The 17,500-nt window shown below is 26.0% G+C and overlaps 1 protein-coding gene across 1 annotated transcript in view; it reads left to right on the top strand.

Moving 5' to 3' along the window:
* LOC101238635 (SCAN domain-containing protein 3) overlaps nucleotides 1-17,500 on the top strand; it is a 28,796-nt gene that overhangs the window by 148 nt on the left and 11,148 nt on the right. The window contains exons 1-4 of the mRNA XM_065810148.1: nucleotides 1-385; nucleotides 2,934-3,062; nucleotides 4,686-4,880; nucleotides 9,006-9,405. The exon at nucleotides 1-385 is cut by the window's left edge and continues 148 nt beyond it. Coding sequence (XP_065666220.1) covers nucleotides 71-385; nucleotides 2,934-3,062; nucleotides 4,686-4,880; nucleotides 9,006-9,405 — 1,039 coding nt within the window. The 5' untranslated portion in view covers nucleotides 1-70. The remainder of the gene's footprint in view (nucleotides 386-2,933; nucleotides 3,063-4,685; nucleotides 4,881-9,005; nucleotides 9,406-17,500) is intronic.

Here is a 17,500-nt window from a genome sequence, read left to right as displayed (position 1 = left end):
GCGTTTGGTATTTAAAAGTCCCACTGGGCACGTTACTATTTTTTAATGTGTTTCTGCATTTGGTCCGATCATGGAGAAGTTCGACAAAACACTATCAGGAAATGAAAGCGAAAGCATTGCTGAGGAAACAAAAACCTCAGTCAATAAAGAAGAATTTAATAATTGGTTAATTAATAAAATAACAAGGCAAAGTACAATGATATCTCGAAGTTACGGGGAAAAGATTATTGATTACCTAAGAATACTTCGTGAAAATGGTTCAGAGGACGCTACTATTCGAGCAAAATATACATCATCTTTCAGATTTCAAGTAAAAAAAAGAAAATTTCAACTAGTCAATGTTGTTGGTCTTGGAGATATATTATGTTTACCTGTTAAAGATAAGGTACATTTTCCAAGAAAAATATAAAGTAAATTTATAAGATATTGTTTTTTGCAAAATATTTATAAAAATATAGTGTCATTAGATGGGGTATTATAGATTTTATTTTAAAAACTATAAACCATTTATTATAATATGTCTAGATATTATAATTTATTTTTAAAACTTATTACCAGAGTTAGTAAGAATTTTTGAAATTTAAAGTTAGATGTTAACTGTGTACAAATTACTACATGCAAATTTTAGTTATTTAGATACTAAAGAATCCTAATGCAATTTTTAATAGCTTAATATAAACAAATCTGGTATTTTCATAGGAAGCAGTTTAAAAAAAATTGTGTAAATGTTGCTTTGTATAAATTTTATTTAAGTGTGAAAATAAGTGTGAATTTTTTTTTCCTCGAACATCAGTTCTTTGGAATTTGCTCTCTTCATCATGATTTCGGAATTCATATAATTTAAAATCTTTTAAGTTGTCTGCCAATCATTATCTTGATTTATAAACTTCATGTTTTCTCCTCCAGTAACTTCCGACTCTAATAGTGTTTGCTTGCAACCTTGCTGGGAGTAAAGATGTTAAAAAAAAAACTCCCTTAATTTTGAAAAATACTGTTTCTGCTAACTGCATTTTGTATTACAGATTTTGTTATAGTAACCTTTCTAGTGTATTTGTTTATATATATATATATATATATATATATATATATATATATATATATATATATATATATATATATATATATATATATATATATATATATATATATATATATATATATATATATTACTATTGTAAAGGTATAAAACTTACCATTTAACTTACCATTAAACTATATTATGGCATCTAATAAGACAAAATTTAGGTCAGAATATGCTAGAATAAATTAATTTAATTGAGGAAATTAATTAAATTTGTTTTTTTTAAAAAAAAAAAAAAATGCAAAACTGCAAACTAAAACACAGCAATATTTAAAAAAATATTCTAAATGTCTTTTTTTTGTTGTAATGCTGCTTCTCTTTTTCTTTTCTATAAATACTATATTGGGTGCTGCTCTAAAGAGCTAGTGTCTCTTATGTCATCTACTAAAATTCATTCTTGTGTTACTTTCATATATTCATATAATTTGCAATCTTTTAAGTTGTCTGTTTATTGTTGTCATGCTCTATAAAGTTCTTCTTTTCTCTTCCAGTAACTTCTAACTCTAATATTGGTTGCTTGCAGCCTTGTTGAAAGTGAAGATGTTAAAAAAATTTATATGTTTTTAAAAAAATCAAAAAGTTCTAAATATTTTTATTTTTTTACTCTACAACATGCGTGAAGTGTTGTAGAGAATGCGGGGCAGGCAGTTCATCAAATTAAAATAAAAAATTTTTTTGATAAAAATTAATAAATATATATAAATATATATATATATATATATATATATATATATATATATATATATATATATATATATATATATATATATATATATATATATAAAGTTGCGAGCAGTGAATTGTACACAGAAGTAATTTTTGTTACTTTTTATCTTTTCGTTTCGTAATTCCATGGTTACATATTCTGTATTTTTTATTTCATAACTAATCCATAACTAAGAGGAGAAAATACTACAATATTTTTATGTATATATATATATATATATATATATATATATATATATATATATATATATATATATATATATATATATATTATATATATATATGTGTGTGTGTGTGTGTGTGTGTGTGTCTATATATATATATATATATATATATATATATATATATATATATATATATATATATATATATATATATATATATATTAATTCAAAAATACATATTTCAATTCAAAAATTCATAATATATATCCATTCAAAATGTATAGATGTGACTCATGCAGATTGTGAAGACTTAAAAAAGTTCTACTAGATATAAAATTTCATAAAGCAAAAGAGAATTAGGAAAATAGTAATAGGTACAAAGATTTAAAATTGAAAAAGCATGTATATGAATTAATATTTTCACAAGGAAAGCCACAAAAAAATGTCTCCTGAAGTGAAGAAATATAATAAGACTGGATTAGTTGATTTTATATTCAGAATGTAAAGAGACTAATAATAAAGTAATGGTAATTAGCAAGTATCGTCAGCAAAAGACCAGTAAGATTGTTGTATTAAGAAAACATTCAGTTCAAGCTCTAATTAAATAAAACAAAACATTAGTACTAAAACTACATAGTGTTATTGATAATTTGATTGTGTAAAAACTACATTAGTACTATTTGTTTATGCACAGCCATTGTTGTGTCAGTTCTTAAACCTGTTGATATTGGCATCAAAAATATGACACTATCTGCTACCTCAATATACAAAGTAAAAACATAAAACAATTAGAAAATTAATAAACTTTTTTTGCCAAATAAACCCCTAGTTGGCTATTTTGACAATAAAGTTTTTTCTGTTGCATACAGACTGACAGGATGCCAATTATTATATTCAATTTTAATGTTGAAAACTATATATATATATATTTTAATGTTTTCTATTACATAATAACTATTTAGAGCTCTGCTAGTCATGCAATGCTTGGACAAAATCGTCAGTTAATATTTAAAGAAGATATGTTTGATGTTATTGAAGCTGCACATAAAAATGGATCAAAACATCGTGGGTACAAGGGAACGTTTGTGAAGGTTTTCTTTTTTTATATATAAATTCTTCTTACTTTATAATTTCCCTTTTTTTTTTTTTTATTGGGTTCTTTTTAACTTCTTAAGATATGTGGTAGAGATTATTAAATTTTCCTCAATTTTTTGAAGACAAAATTTTGATAAACATAATTAAAAATATTTGACTTGCAATTTATAACAAGCAAATCATTGATTAACTTTATTTATTTGGAAAAACTTTGTTTTAGTTTTTTGAAAAATGTTTTTTTTCTTTGTCCTTAAAAATAGCTTTAACTAATATATGCTTTAAAAAAAAGTAGTTCTACTTTATCAATTTGCATTACTAAAGCGGTTATTGAGTAATTATAGATGGAAATGCTTATAACTATGAGGTTTTCATAGAATATAAAGTTTTTGATGTTTTAAAAATTAGTTTGGTATTTTTTTGTCTAGTGAAACTTGTTTTTCACTATTAAATTGTTGGTTACAAGCTTGAGACCTTGGCATTGAAGTGTACACAATAATGCATAACTACAAGCTTTGTACTGGATTTTCCCTGATATTACCTGATTGAACTGCTTGATGAGAATCTCTTATAATTTTATGGTAATTTTCTTGTGAATACAATTAAATGTTTGTTATTTACTACCAGGAACAAGAAACAACATTGGTTTTCATCATATGAAAATAAGAATTAAAAAAATTGTTATTATCTTATTGAACATTACAAAGAATGTTTACACTTAGGCTAAAGATGTTAAAAATACAAATTAGGCGTAGTATGCACTACATTTGAGCTACTTCATGTTTAGCATGTCATAAGATATTTAATATGCAAGATATATTATAAGTTATTATAAAACATAAATTACATAATATACAAGGTATGCTATGTTTTTGAAACAAATACTTATACTATACAAAATGAATTTTTAAAAGTTGTTTATTACAGATGTTTATAATGATGATATGATACATGATTTTTTACTTTTTTTTTAAATAATTCAATTTAGTTCTTATTAATTTATTTTAAAATTCTTATTTATTTTAGTTTATTTTAGATTAAGAAAATAAATTTACCTTTACTTAATAGTTTGTAAAAATCTAAGCCTAACTTCACGTTAAATTTTTTCTCATTAGTATTAATTTTATGATAATTTTTATATTTTCAATTAGTTTTAGTTCTTGTTTAACTATAAATTGTGTAACAGTGGACATTAGTAATTATTTGATTAGAAGATAACTGATAAGAAATTTTATGATGCTGCAACTACAAATAATGTTACATGAAAATCTTCAACGCATTTTTTTATCAACTCTAAATAAGTTCTAACCTTAATTTTTTTTAAACTTTTTTTTATTAGCAAATATGCCACTGCATGTTAATTATACTCTGTACTATCTGCTGTATTTTAAATAACTCATAATACTTTGTATGTCTTATTGTAAAAAGTAACTCACAGCAACTACTATATTTATAAAATTGTCTTAGGTTGATTATTTGAGTAAGTATGAGAATAAATAAATCATTTTTATTATTCCCACATTACACTATGAATTATTTTGAAGACTGCCAGTGTTATAATAAAAGTAAGCACAAATGTTTTTGTTTCTTAGCAAAAAGTAGTGACTCTATTTTCTTTGCAGTTAAGTGCAACGTATTGTAGCATACCGAGAGATGTTGTGCGCAAATATGTATCACTCTGCAAGTTTTGTCAAAAGGAGCATGCATGTTATATTCCCACAAGTATAAAGAATCATGCCAAGACTCAATCTAAAGATAAATCAAATTTACCACCAAAGAAAAAAGAATTTGAAATGCAATTTATGACTAGATGCCAGGTAATTATTTATTTGTACCATTTTGTGCATAGTAATAAGAGTAATAAGATTATGAAATGTCCCAGACATGATGACAATTTTCAAGGCTATTATTTCTTGTACTTAGGCCTATATAGTTTGCTTGTACTTAGAGCCATATGCGCATAAAGAATTTGTTTGATAACAAGGTAGATTGCAATTAACCAAGATAAATAAAACAAGTTTGTTGAAAACAATCTAAGTTTAAAAAAAATTTTATTCTAATTTATGTCTCTACATTTGTTGTCAAAGCTACTTGTACCTAGGGCCACTAATTTTTAAACCCTGTTACATGACAGACTTTTATAGTTTAAGTCAATATACTTATACTAATACATAGTAATTAGTATAGAGACGTGGTCATATCAGTTTCACCATTTTTAGACAAGTCTGGGGCTGTGAATTTTGGCATTGAAAAATCTGTCCCTAGGTACATGAACTTCCCTATTAAATGTTTTAAGTTTTCTATAAAAAAAATTTTTATTTTTTATTAAAAAATTAGACTTTATAGGCATAAATGAAAAATAATAAAAGATTAAAAATAAAATCCTTGTTAATTTTGATTAAATAAATTTAAAGTCTATTTAAACTGTAGATGCAAAGTGTCACTTGTCATTTGTCACTTATAAGTGACACTTGTTACTTATCAAAATATGTTGAATTGTGGTTGTTGCTTATGAATTTAGTTCTGTACTTAGTAAATAATAAATTTAACTGTTATCTTGCATACATGATCCTTGGTTTTTGGGTAAAAAAAGGTTTAATATAAAAATGTGCAAAATTTATTTTTAATTTTTAAATTTAATTTTTTCATTTCATAAGTTTTTACCTATGGTATGATTTTTATCTGACTCTAGAAAATGAAGGTGAAGCAGAAGAATGGCTTTATGGTCATTATCCTGATTTTGTACCTGGGTAATTTTTGCTTTAACTAAGGATAGTAATCCATTTCCAATATGGATGTGGAGCAATCAAAATAATATCATTGGTTTGCTTATTACTAACTAGCAAAAAAAGAGATTACAAAAAGTTGCTACAAAATGTTTGTGTAAATAAATAAAGGCAATATCAAAAAAATACTTGATACTTAGTTTTTGTAAAAATTGTTATCATTTGCAATGACCGATCTTGTTTAATGAATCTTATAATTTGTTTTTTTAGTTTCCAAATATCATTATTGTGAAAAAATAAAAAAATATTTTCTATTTGATATTCTTTCTTTATAGCTTATAGTTTATTTAGTTTGCCTCTGTTAGTAATTGTGATTTGAGGCCAGACAGTATTGAATGATTTGTAAAATATATATGTATAAATGCATCATCAACCACTAAATATGATGACTTATGATCTGTAAAAAAATAAATAAATAAGAATTTAAACATAATATCCATTTCAAACTGAACTAAAATAAGTTTCACTTATATCAGGATAATGTTTTTCTAATGTAAAACTTATATTAGAAAAACATTATCCTGATATGCCATATGAAATAAATTATAATTTTGTTTTCAAAGTGGTGGGTAATGGACATAAATTGACTTCAGATTTGAAATCAGCACAGTGGAATTAGTCTAATAAAGGTATTTTCTTTCATGAGTTTTTTTATAACTTAAAATTAGTTGCACAGTGGAATTTAATAATACTATATCAGAAAAAACTTTTGATAATACTAAATCAGAATAATGTCAATTAAACAAACATGCAAAGACTTATTTGTTGTTAAAAAAACTCATAGTAAAAAGATTGAACTTGGTGAGCAGATTGAAAGAATGACTAAAAATTTGAAAATTAAAAGAATTGAGTTAGTTAAATTCATAAATCAAAAACATATTACTTTGTTTTAAAACAAAATGGTACATGTTCTATTAACTTATCATTGACTGGATATCAATTTACTTTGCCTGGGTTTTATTGGATTTTTTAGACTACTTTTTCCCAGTGTTTTTTTGTTTTTTTTGTTTTGTTAATCTGATGATTTCTTTTATATTATAATTGATAATTTCTTTTATATTATAATTGGTATATTTATATTATAATTTCTTTTATATTATAATTAAACAAATGCCATCAAAAGACAGTTATAATATTTTGTTCCAAATATTTGACAATGTATTGAAAATTTCATATTTGAATGAAATTTTTAATGCATTAGTAAATATTTAAATGTTTCGTAATTGCTCTGTTTAAAAAAGGGTGTGTCTCTTGATAGTCAGAAATAAGTAAGAAGATTGGCCAGACGTGTTATAGTAATGGGGTATTGTGTTAAGATGGCTGTTCTCTGCTAGTGATGTAAATTTTCCGGTAAAATTTGGTTCAAAATTTGATTCAAAATTTACTGGTAAAATTTTACGGTAAATTTTAAATTGGAGAGGGTAAATTTTTCCCCAAAAAAATTTTTTTTGGAGAAAAAAAATAAGTGACAAAAAATTTCAAAATTTACCAGGTTGTAAATTTTCAAAATTTTCTAGTAAATTTTACTTTTGCAACACTATTTTCAGCACCCTTAAAAATAGTTGGTAAGAATGTCTGGGTGATAAAAAGTATAAAAATGAGGATTCAATGAGTTTTTTACCAAAAAGTGATGTTCAGTGAATGCATGATTGTAATGTGTTTAAAATGAATATAATTCAGAAATGTCGGAATTTTAAAAGCAAGGTGTCTGTGATGCATGATTTAGAAAAAGGACCAACTGAAGGTAAAATATATGAGTAGCTCTAACTCCTTTTGACCTTTGTGTGTTGTATTATTCAGAAAGCAAGAAATGAAACCGTTTAATAACAAAATAAATTCAAAATATTGATTTAAATAATATATTTAAATAAAATTATTTTCATATTTAAATTTAAATTTTTTGATGATGAAATGATGTAGCCTTAGGCAATACTTTGATTTTCATGACCTGTCAAGTTATTATGTTCATTCAGACTGTATTCTTGGAGCAGATTCTTGTGGAACTACGAAGTCATTTATGACAAGTAAATTCTGGCATTTTACAAAACAGCTTTGCAATAAATAACCAATTTTTGTTATAAAAAGTTTGTTGATTTTTCTTAAAAACCACTTTACGAAAAGGAGAAGATAAACTGTGCCCTGCACACTCTTACTACACCCTACACACCCTTAGTACACCCTACACACCCTTAGTACACCTTTAAAGGTTCAAGAGTTGAAGAATGGATGATAATGTTTATCTATTTATAAAGGTCTTAAAACAGCAAATAAAACAAGAAATGGAAAAAATTTTGAAAATAAGTTGACTTGTATTTATGCTCAGTCCTCTTGTTTATAGTTGTTACAATTATAATTGTCAGTCGCGGAACCTCCCTATAATGAATTTTATTAAATAAAATTAATAAATTACATATAAAATAACTATACTACTAAAAAAAATATATATATCTATATTTATATAACTAAAAAAACATATTTATATTTATATTAATAATATAATAACAATAGTAATAACAAATATTAAAAAATATAAAAAAAACTAGTTGCTGTTTGCATAGAACTTATTCTTTCTGTTGTGTTATTGGTGTCTTTCTGCTGTGTTATTGCTTCTTTCTGCTGTGTTATTGGTGTCTTTCTGTTGTGTTATTGGTGTCTTTCTGTTGTGTTATTGGTGTCTTTCTGTTGTGTTATTGGTGTCTTTCTGTTGTGTTATTGGTGTCTTTCTGTTGTGTTATTGGTGTCTTTGGTATTTTAAAAGTTTAACAGATGTCTAATTGCTTTTCTATACTTTCTAAATTGATTTTCTAATTGCTTACAATATTTTTAAGAAAAATATGCATATAGAAAGAAAGGTTCTAGCAATATAAAATTATAACAAATTTCTTTAAATAAAAAGGTAACTTAATCACTTTTTTTGAGAGTTAAATATTTTTTAGCTGAAGCAGTTTATAAAAGTTTCTATCAAAAACTGCACATAAAATTATAACAGAAGAAGTTGTGCTTATGTACTTTTTTTTCAGCCATCACATTAAACCTTGTTTCTCCCTTATTTTACCTTTTGTTTAACCTTTATATTCAGAATTTATTTCCCCACTGGTTTAACCTTCTTTATCTTTAATATGTTTTAATTTTTTTTTTCATGAATCTTTTTTTTAGATTGATATACTTGATATGCAGAGCACTCCTGACACAGAAGGCAATTTTTATTTCATCGGACATTTTACAGACCATCATACAAAGTATAATGTTTTGTTTCCATTAAAAACTTCAGATGCTGCATATGTTGCACGAAAACTCTGTAGATATGTTCTTGGACATTTTGGCCTACCACAAATAATGCATTCAAACATGGGTCGAAAGTATGTTGATGAGCTCATTACTTGGATACTTCAGTTTTGGTCAACAGATGCTCAAATAATTAATGGTAATCCACGTACAAAAAGATTAGCTTCTATATTGCAACAGCGTCAAAGAACTATAATGATTCTTATAGAGACCATTCAATCAAAGCAAATAGGTTGTCCTAATTGGTCTTTGTGGCTTCCAGGAATCCAATGTATGTCATAAAGTTTTTTTTAAGCATATTATCAAACTATAATATGTATATATCTCTATATATGTGTATATATGTATATATATGTGTGTATATAAATATATATATGTGTGTATATAACTATATATATATATATGTATATAACTATATATATATGTATATAACTATATATATATGTATATAACTATATATATGTATATAACTATATATATGTATATATATATACATATATATATATATATATATATATTTATATGCATATATATATATATTTATATGTATATATATTTATATATATACATATATTTAAAATGTTTGTCAAAATGAATGATAATATTTATAGACTCAAATGTTTGACACAAATTAATAAACAGGAATGTTTGTCAAAACCCTCAGTTGATGCAGCAGCACTCCATACATGTTCTAGTTATTTTTTAGTAGATGTAGCTATATATACATATATACACTCCTCACATGTTCTACCTATTTGTTAGTCATTGTATGTAAACAGTAAAAAAATAAAGATAAAAACATTTAGAATGCTTTTATTTTTATTAAAAAAATAGCAATCATTCTAGCCTATAAAGTTGCATTTATGTGGTTTTTTAAAAAACGATAAAATTTAATTAATTTCCTCAATTAAATTGAATGATTTTTACATAGAGTGTACCTAATTTTTTTATTTTGAAAGACAAAGAGTTGTTAAGACCTATTTTTACCATAAGCAATAAATTTAATGTCTTCTATATATATATATATATATATATATATATATATATATATATATATATATATATATATATATATATATATATATATATTATATATATATATATATATATATATATATATATATATATATATATATATATATATATATATATATATATATATATATATGCATATATATATATATATATATAGTTCTATAGTTTGTTGGCTTTAGGAAGAGCGGAAGGAAAAAAGTGATTCTTACGCCAACACATACGTCACTTTTAATTACTTTTGACTTTCGTCCAACATTTCCGTGTTGGACGAAAGTAAAAACCATTAATTTAATTACAAATTAATCGTTTTTTAAAAAAACCACAAAAACGCAAATTTAATTGACCGGAATGTTTTTAAAAACATTCTGAATGTTTTTATAACATTTTGAATGTTTTTAACAATATAAACAATGTTTTTATTTTTATTTTTTTTAATAAAATGTTTTTATTTTTATTTTTTTTAATAAAATGTTTTTATTTTTATTTTTTTTACTGTAAATCATGCGCGGAGTGTTGCTACATCGACTATCTTATAGCCTGACTCGCAAGGGAGTGCTGCTACATCGACTGACAAATAGCCTGACTCGCAAGGGAGTGCTGCTACATCGACTGACAAATAGCCTGACTCGCAAGGGAGTGCTGCTACATCGACTGAGGGTTTGGTTGGGGCAGGCAGTCTATCATTATTAAAAAAAAAAAATTCCGGTCTTGCATTTTAATTTTTACTTTTTGTCAACAAAATATCGAAAAAACTTTCGGACAACATCTAAGGGTTCTATATATATGCATATATATATATATATATATATATATATATATATATATATATATATATATGCATATATATATATACATATATATATATATATATATATATATATATATATATATATATATATATATATATATACAGCGCCATGCTGTAACTTTTGGGGGCCCTGTGCAGAAACTAAAAAAATTTTTTTTTTCTTTTAATTCGTAGTAATTTATGGTTTTGGAGAAGTTTTTCTAATTTATTTAATAGGGGGCCCAGTGCGATTGCACTTGTTGCACTTGCGATAGTACGGCGCTGTATATATATGTATATATATATATATATATTTGATCTTTTTAATGTTTTCTCTTACATTTTTTTGTAATATTTCTAACAATTTTTTGTCTTAGATCGGTCTGTACAAAACAGATTGAAGTAAAAAAAAGGGAAATAATTTTTTAGTATGCAGCTGTTGTTCATGCTTTATAGATCATTTTGAGTCAAATCAACTTAAAATTTTATGGCACCATGCCATAAATATTTTAAGTTAGATTTTAATAAATTTTGGTACAACAAGATATTTTTTGTTATGCAATTTTACTTGGTATACTTTTACTTCTTATTTTTACTTCCTAATTTTTCTTTAGATATTCTGTCTCAATATCTTTTTTTATCTCTTCATAATTTACTTAAATTTCACTTAAATTCATATTTTTGTACAATTAGCTTTAACTTTTATTCAATGAAAAATTGCACCTGGATATTTTTTAGGTTAAAAAGTTCAAAAATAATAACTAAAACACAACAAAATCAGAGTTTTTATATAAAAATTCAATATTAAGTTGATGTAACAAATTTATTTTTGTCCTGTACTAATGCCCTAAAATCCTTGTCTTTGTACTTATGTCCTGTACGTATCTCCTGTACTAATGAACTAATGTCCTTAAATTTTTTCTAAAGTTCTTTATCTAACAAACTCCATAATACAAAAAACTGGAAGAGATTTATTTTTTAAATCTTATTTATTTGTATGAAAAGTTTTATAAGATTGAAAAAATAAATTATAATTTGTTTTTTATTTGGTTTTTACCTTGTTTTATAAATTGATTGCTTAAAACAGGCATCCAATCTTGAATGTCATCTATTTAACATAAATTAAAAAAAAAATTTATTATTTAATTTCTATTTAAAATTTTATTCAACTCCAAACTCTATCTTCTAATTTTCAGACACTTGGGAATTTGTAGCAGTTTTTAGTTAATTTTAAATTGGGGTAAAGCAGGGCTAGTTGAGCAGTTTTTACTAAATCTAACAGATTTCATAGTTTACATAATTTTTTAACTATTTGAAAGATAATTTAACCCGCTAAAAATTTGTTTAGAAAAAAGTATACTTTTTGATTTTTTAAAGACTAATAAAAAAGATTGATTAAAGTTTGCGGAGCTGCTCAACCTGCCCCAACAGGGTAAATTGAGCAATAACAGGGTAAGTTGAGCAATCAACAAATGAATAAATATGCGTAATACAAAGCTTGGGTGAATCAATGAAGCTTTCACTAACAGTAAGCAGATGCCTAATTTATAAACTTTTTATTTTATACACCTTATATATGAGAAGAGAAAAAATTAAATAGTAAGAAAGCGTCATAATATATAAAAATATTTTTTTATACTTGAATCATCTTGACCTTTTTTTTTTTTAAGCATCTTCACTTCCAACAAAGCTGCAAGCAACCACTATTAGAGTTGGAAGTTACTGAAAGAGAAAAGATGAACTTTATAGAGCAAGATAACGATTAACAGACAGTTTACAAATTAAAAGGATCAAGAAAACAGAATGAAGGAAGCGAATTCCAAAGAACTGATGTTTGAGGAAAAAATGCTAGACAAATAAGAGTTTTCAGAGCACTTAGGAACAGTCACAGTAAAAGGATGAGACTTAATTAAGTGATGAGTAACACAAGAATGAATTTTAGTAGATAGCACAAGAGACGCTAGCTCTTTAGAGCAATGTCCTTTTTAGTATTTGTAGAAAAAAGAAAGATAAGCAACATTACAACAATGTGATAATGGTTAGAGGTTGGCTGCAAAAGCAGGTCCAACTATGTTTAGAATGCGTTTTTGCACCTTGTCTAAAAGAGAAAGGGCATCATTAGAAGATCTGCCCCAGATATGGCAAAAGTATTCTATACAAGGACCGATTTGAGATTTATGGAGATAAAGAATAGAATCCTAAGTAAGAAAGTGGCAAGCACGATAAACAATTGCATCCTTAGCATATGCTATGTTTGCAATCGATTTGATATATGGTTTCCAAGAAAGATTAAAAGTAATAGTTAATCATAAAAGATAAAGGGTAGATGACTCATCAAATTACCGGTCATAAATATAGGAAGATCTAGACTATTGCAATAACAGTTAGCCAAAAAAAATTTGAGTTTTATCTGAGTTAAAGTTCACCACCCAGTAAGAGCCCCACACTGACACAGAAGTGAGATCCTTTTCAAGCTCAAATGCTCCCTCCAAGCAATCAGAGAGTGTTGGCTTCTTATCATGACAAAAATAAATGGTAGTATCATCAACAAACAATCCCACTTTAGATCTGAGAATATCTGGAAGATCATTAATGTAAATTAAAAAGAGTATAGGGCCAAGAATTAAACCTTGAGGAAACCGTGAAGTTACAGAATAAGAAGTAGAGTGCTTTCCATCGATGACAACTTTTATACTACGATTGGAAAGGAAGGATTCAATAACCTTAAAGATGTTACTAGATACACTATAAGAAGAAAGCTTATGGAGAAGACCAGCATGCCAAACTTTATCCAAAGCTTTAGAAATGTCAAGAGCTTAACCTCTCCACCTTTATCTAATGCACGATAAAACGTATCGGTTATTAGTGTTGGTAAATCAGCTGTAGAACAAGAAGATCGGAATCCATATTGATGATCAGAAGTAAGTTATTAGATTCAAGATGAGAGATTAAGTGTTTGTTAATTAAAGAATCAAAAACTTTGCTTATGATAGGAAGAAGACTAATGGGACGGTAGTTAGACGAATCAGATCACTCTCCAGAATATTTGAAAATAGGTACAACAGATGCGCTTTCCAGCAGGCTGAAAATAAGACTCTGATAATCACTTGCTAAATAGTTTTGAAAGTATAGACAACAGCTCCGGAGAGCACTTCTGCAAGACTATAACAGTTATGTTGTCCAAACCACAAGCTGTAGAAGAGTCTAAGCAGGAAATCACTTTAGATACAGAAGCTAGAGTGATACGAATATTAAGCAATGGATCAACCTGTTTGTTGGCAATATCAGGTAGAACGCAACTAGTGGAATCAAGAGATGATATTGATGAAAAGTTCTTAGCAAATAATTCAGCTTTGTCTTGGTGACAAAGTCTGAACCATACAAGAAAGGTGGAAGAACAGATTTGCCCGTATTATTGATACTATTAAAGATTCTCCAGAAGTCATGAGAGCCTAATTTTTGTGATGAAAAACGAGATTTCATGACCTGAGAATAACGGGCTTTGGCATTAGACAAAACCTTTTTACAATGGTTTTTAGCAGTAATCAACAGACGTCTGTTTTCTGGAGAATTGTTTTGCTGATAGATATGGAAATAACGGTTTTGATTGAAAATTGTAGCAGCACAATGTGAGGAAAACCATTGAGAAGAGTGAGGCTTGACCTGGAATCGTCAAGAGCTATTTAAAGATTTCATTCCAGCCTGAATCCACAAAGTTATGTAAGAAGCACATTTTTCAGCAGGAAGTAGATTTCTACCCAAGGGCCATCAAAAAGAAAATCACGGAAAGAGTCTCAGTCAGCTTTAAGGTAGTTGTAAGAGGTACGATGATAGGGGATTCAGATGATGAAGAAGCTTTGAAGCCTGATTTAAAACTTTTTATTTTTAAAAATATATATAAATAATGTATCGTAAATTATTTTTTATCAAAGTTGTTTCTTTTTGTTCGAAAGTTTAGTTTTATTTTTTTTAAAGCTGCTCAAGTTTTCCTACTAGACTAAGTGAACAACAAGGCTAAGGAAAAATCGGGTTTTTTTTTTATCGAAAGTCCGATAAAATGATAAAATATCAACACCTAAGTGATGTCAAATAAAATAGTTTGTAAGCATCTAAGCAAAAAATATTAAGAAAAATTTTTTTTTACTTTTTGGTCTTTTTTTACTCTTTGGTTTTTTTTTACTCTTTGGTCCAAAATAGAAAAAGTGCCCTGTATCATACTCCACTGCTTTCCAACAATATTTTGTTGTGGATTGTGTTAACATTCTAATCTCCTAACTTTCATCCATTAGAAGTTTTGTCATATGATGCATAGTTTTTTGAGATTTTTTAATAGCCCGACTTGCCCCTATGCTCAACTTGCCCCACTCTACCCTATGCTCAACTAGTCCCGCTCTACCCTACTCAACTTTAATAATTACTGAACCTTAAAAATATTAAATTATAGATCATTACTAGAAAATTAGATTCACACTTCAAAAATACAATAAAATAGTTATTAATAAGTAATTTGGTTTTATTTTACTGACTTTAAAAACTAAAATTTATATGACAAAAAAAATCATAGTTATGAAAATATTTTATATTCATATAATCATTTTATAATCAATAAAAAACTTTTAAAAACTTAAGGTATAACATAAAAACTATGATTGTAATCATCTCATTTGGGATAAGCCTCAGGATCCATAAAATAGTTTTTCACTATACCAGATTTCATTTAGTACAACTTTAACTTATTTTACAGACTTTACTGTGCTATGAAAAATAAAAAACTTTTTTTTTATAAAGACTTACATTACAAAGTGCTCAAATTAATATAAAGACTTTTTTTTTTTTGCATGTATATATATATTTTTTTTAAACTTGTTCAAAGTTATTTCAGCAAAAAGGATCAGGCGAGATTATCAGGATCAGGCGAGATTATCAGGACCAGGTAAGATTATCACGACGAGGTAAGATCAGCAACAAATAGGATTAGGTGAGGTTATGATGAAGATTAGTAGTATGTATGAAAAATAATATAAGACCAAAGATAGAAGTTTGTTGTTGAAGTTATCAGTAATGAAGAAGAGTGTATACATCAGAAACAGCTTTAATACTGCGGTTAGTAAGGAATGTTTCAATAATTTTAAAATTTTCAGATAAATAAATAAACCATTTCATTTTTCAAAAGAATAACCAAAGTTGTTATTTTAAAAAAAGTTTAATAAATGACTAGTATTAAAATACCAAGGTGAAAACCTAAGTGAGCTAGAGTGAGACTTGAAGCCTAAGTGAGTCAGAGTGATTCATGACTTGAAACTGACATAAAAGAATAAAAGCTTCTGTGCCTGCGTGAATCCAAAAGACTAAATAGGAGTACTAACTACTAAGATTGGTTCCAATTGGAAAAAAGTCAGAAAGAAGTCTTAAGGCTAAATAAAATTATTGTAGGAATTAAAAAAAAGCATTCATGGAAAAAAATTTTAGTTTCTCATATTTTATAGCATTTGATCCTTCAAATCCAAATAAAATTTGAGCTATGTTTTTATGCAGTTATTCAGATATAAAAGGTACATAAAATTTTTTCTTAGATTGCTAACCATGTTGGCCACTATTATTATGATATTGTTGTTGTTGTCATATTACAACTATTTATTACCAATAATAATAATAATACTACAAAGTATTACTTTATTAATTATATTGATTAGTAGAAGAATGTTCTACAGATCAACAGTTGAAAGTACCTCAGTACAAAGTTAGAAGAACTTAAGCCACAAAACACAAAGTGCTACAAAAGCTACAGTTTTCACCAGCTTCTGTATTTAAATTTAATAAATAAGTTGTTTTTTATACTATGAAACAATAGGAATATAGTTCTTATTTTAAATAGAAGTATAATATCTAATTGTAAATAAAAAACAAATGCTAATTGAAAAGCAATAAAATGTAAAAAATTTAAATAACCACATAGCAACCTACTTTCTGAGTAAAAATATCAAGGAAACTGACTGAAACTCATGTATCAACGAAACCCAAATAAAATAAATATCAGTGCAACTCAAAATGTTTTGCATTGCATTTTCAAACCTTTTTAAAGATCTGTAAAGTTAAGTAGATAATAAAATAAAGTTCCTTTGATTATGAGTGTTTTAATGAGTGTTTATTATTATAGGATTATAACTTCCGAAGTTTTTTAACTTTCAAGGTTACAATATAACCCTATTTACCATCTCAATTTGTTTAGCCTAAATTATGTATAAACTATATGCTAAATTAGCATATTTTCATAATTTACACTAAGAAAATTTACAGCTTTTGTTTAAGTTAGATATTTTTATTCAATTGAAAAAACTATATTAAGTTATTTTAAATTAAAACAAATATAACTTTTTTATGGAGCTTTAAGTTCACCCTTATTATTTAAAAGACAGAAATAAAAACCGTAATAAATATACAAGTTTTGCATTAAATAAGATTTATTGAAACAAGAATACATGTTCTAAAGGAAACACAGGTCCAAATATTACTCGTTCTAAGATTTTCCCCCTAAAAAAAGTAT

Source organism: Hydra vulgaris, chromosome 11, assembly GCF_038396675.1.
Source record: "Hydra vulgaris chromosome 11, alternate assembly HydraT2T_AEP".
NCBI lineage: Eukaryota > Metazoa > Cnidaria > Hydrozoa > Anthoathecata > Hydridae > Hydra > Hydra vulgaris.
This window is presented reverse-complemented; position numbering and strand designations above follow the sequence as displayed.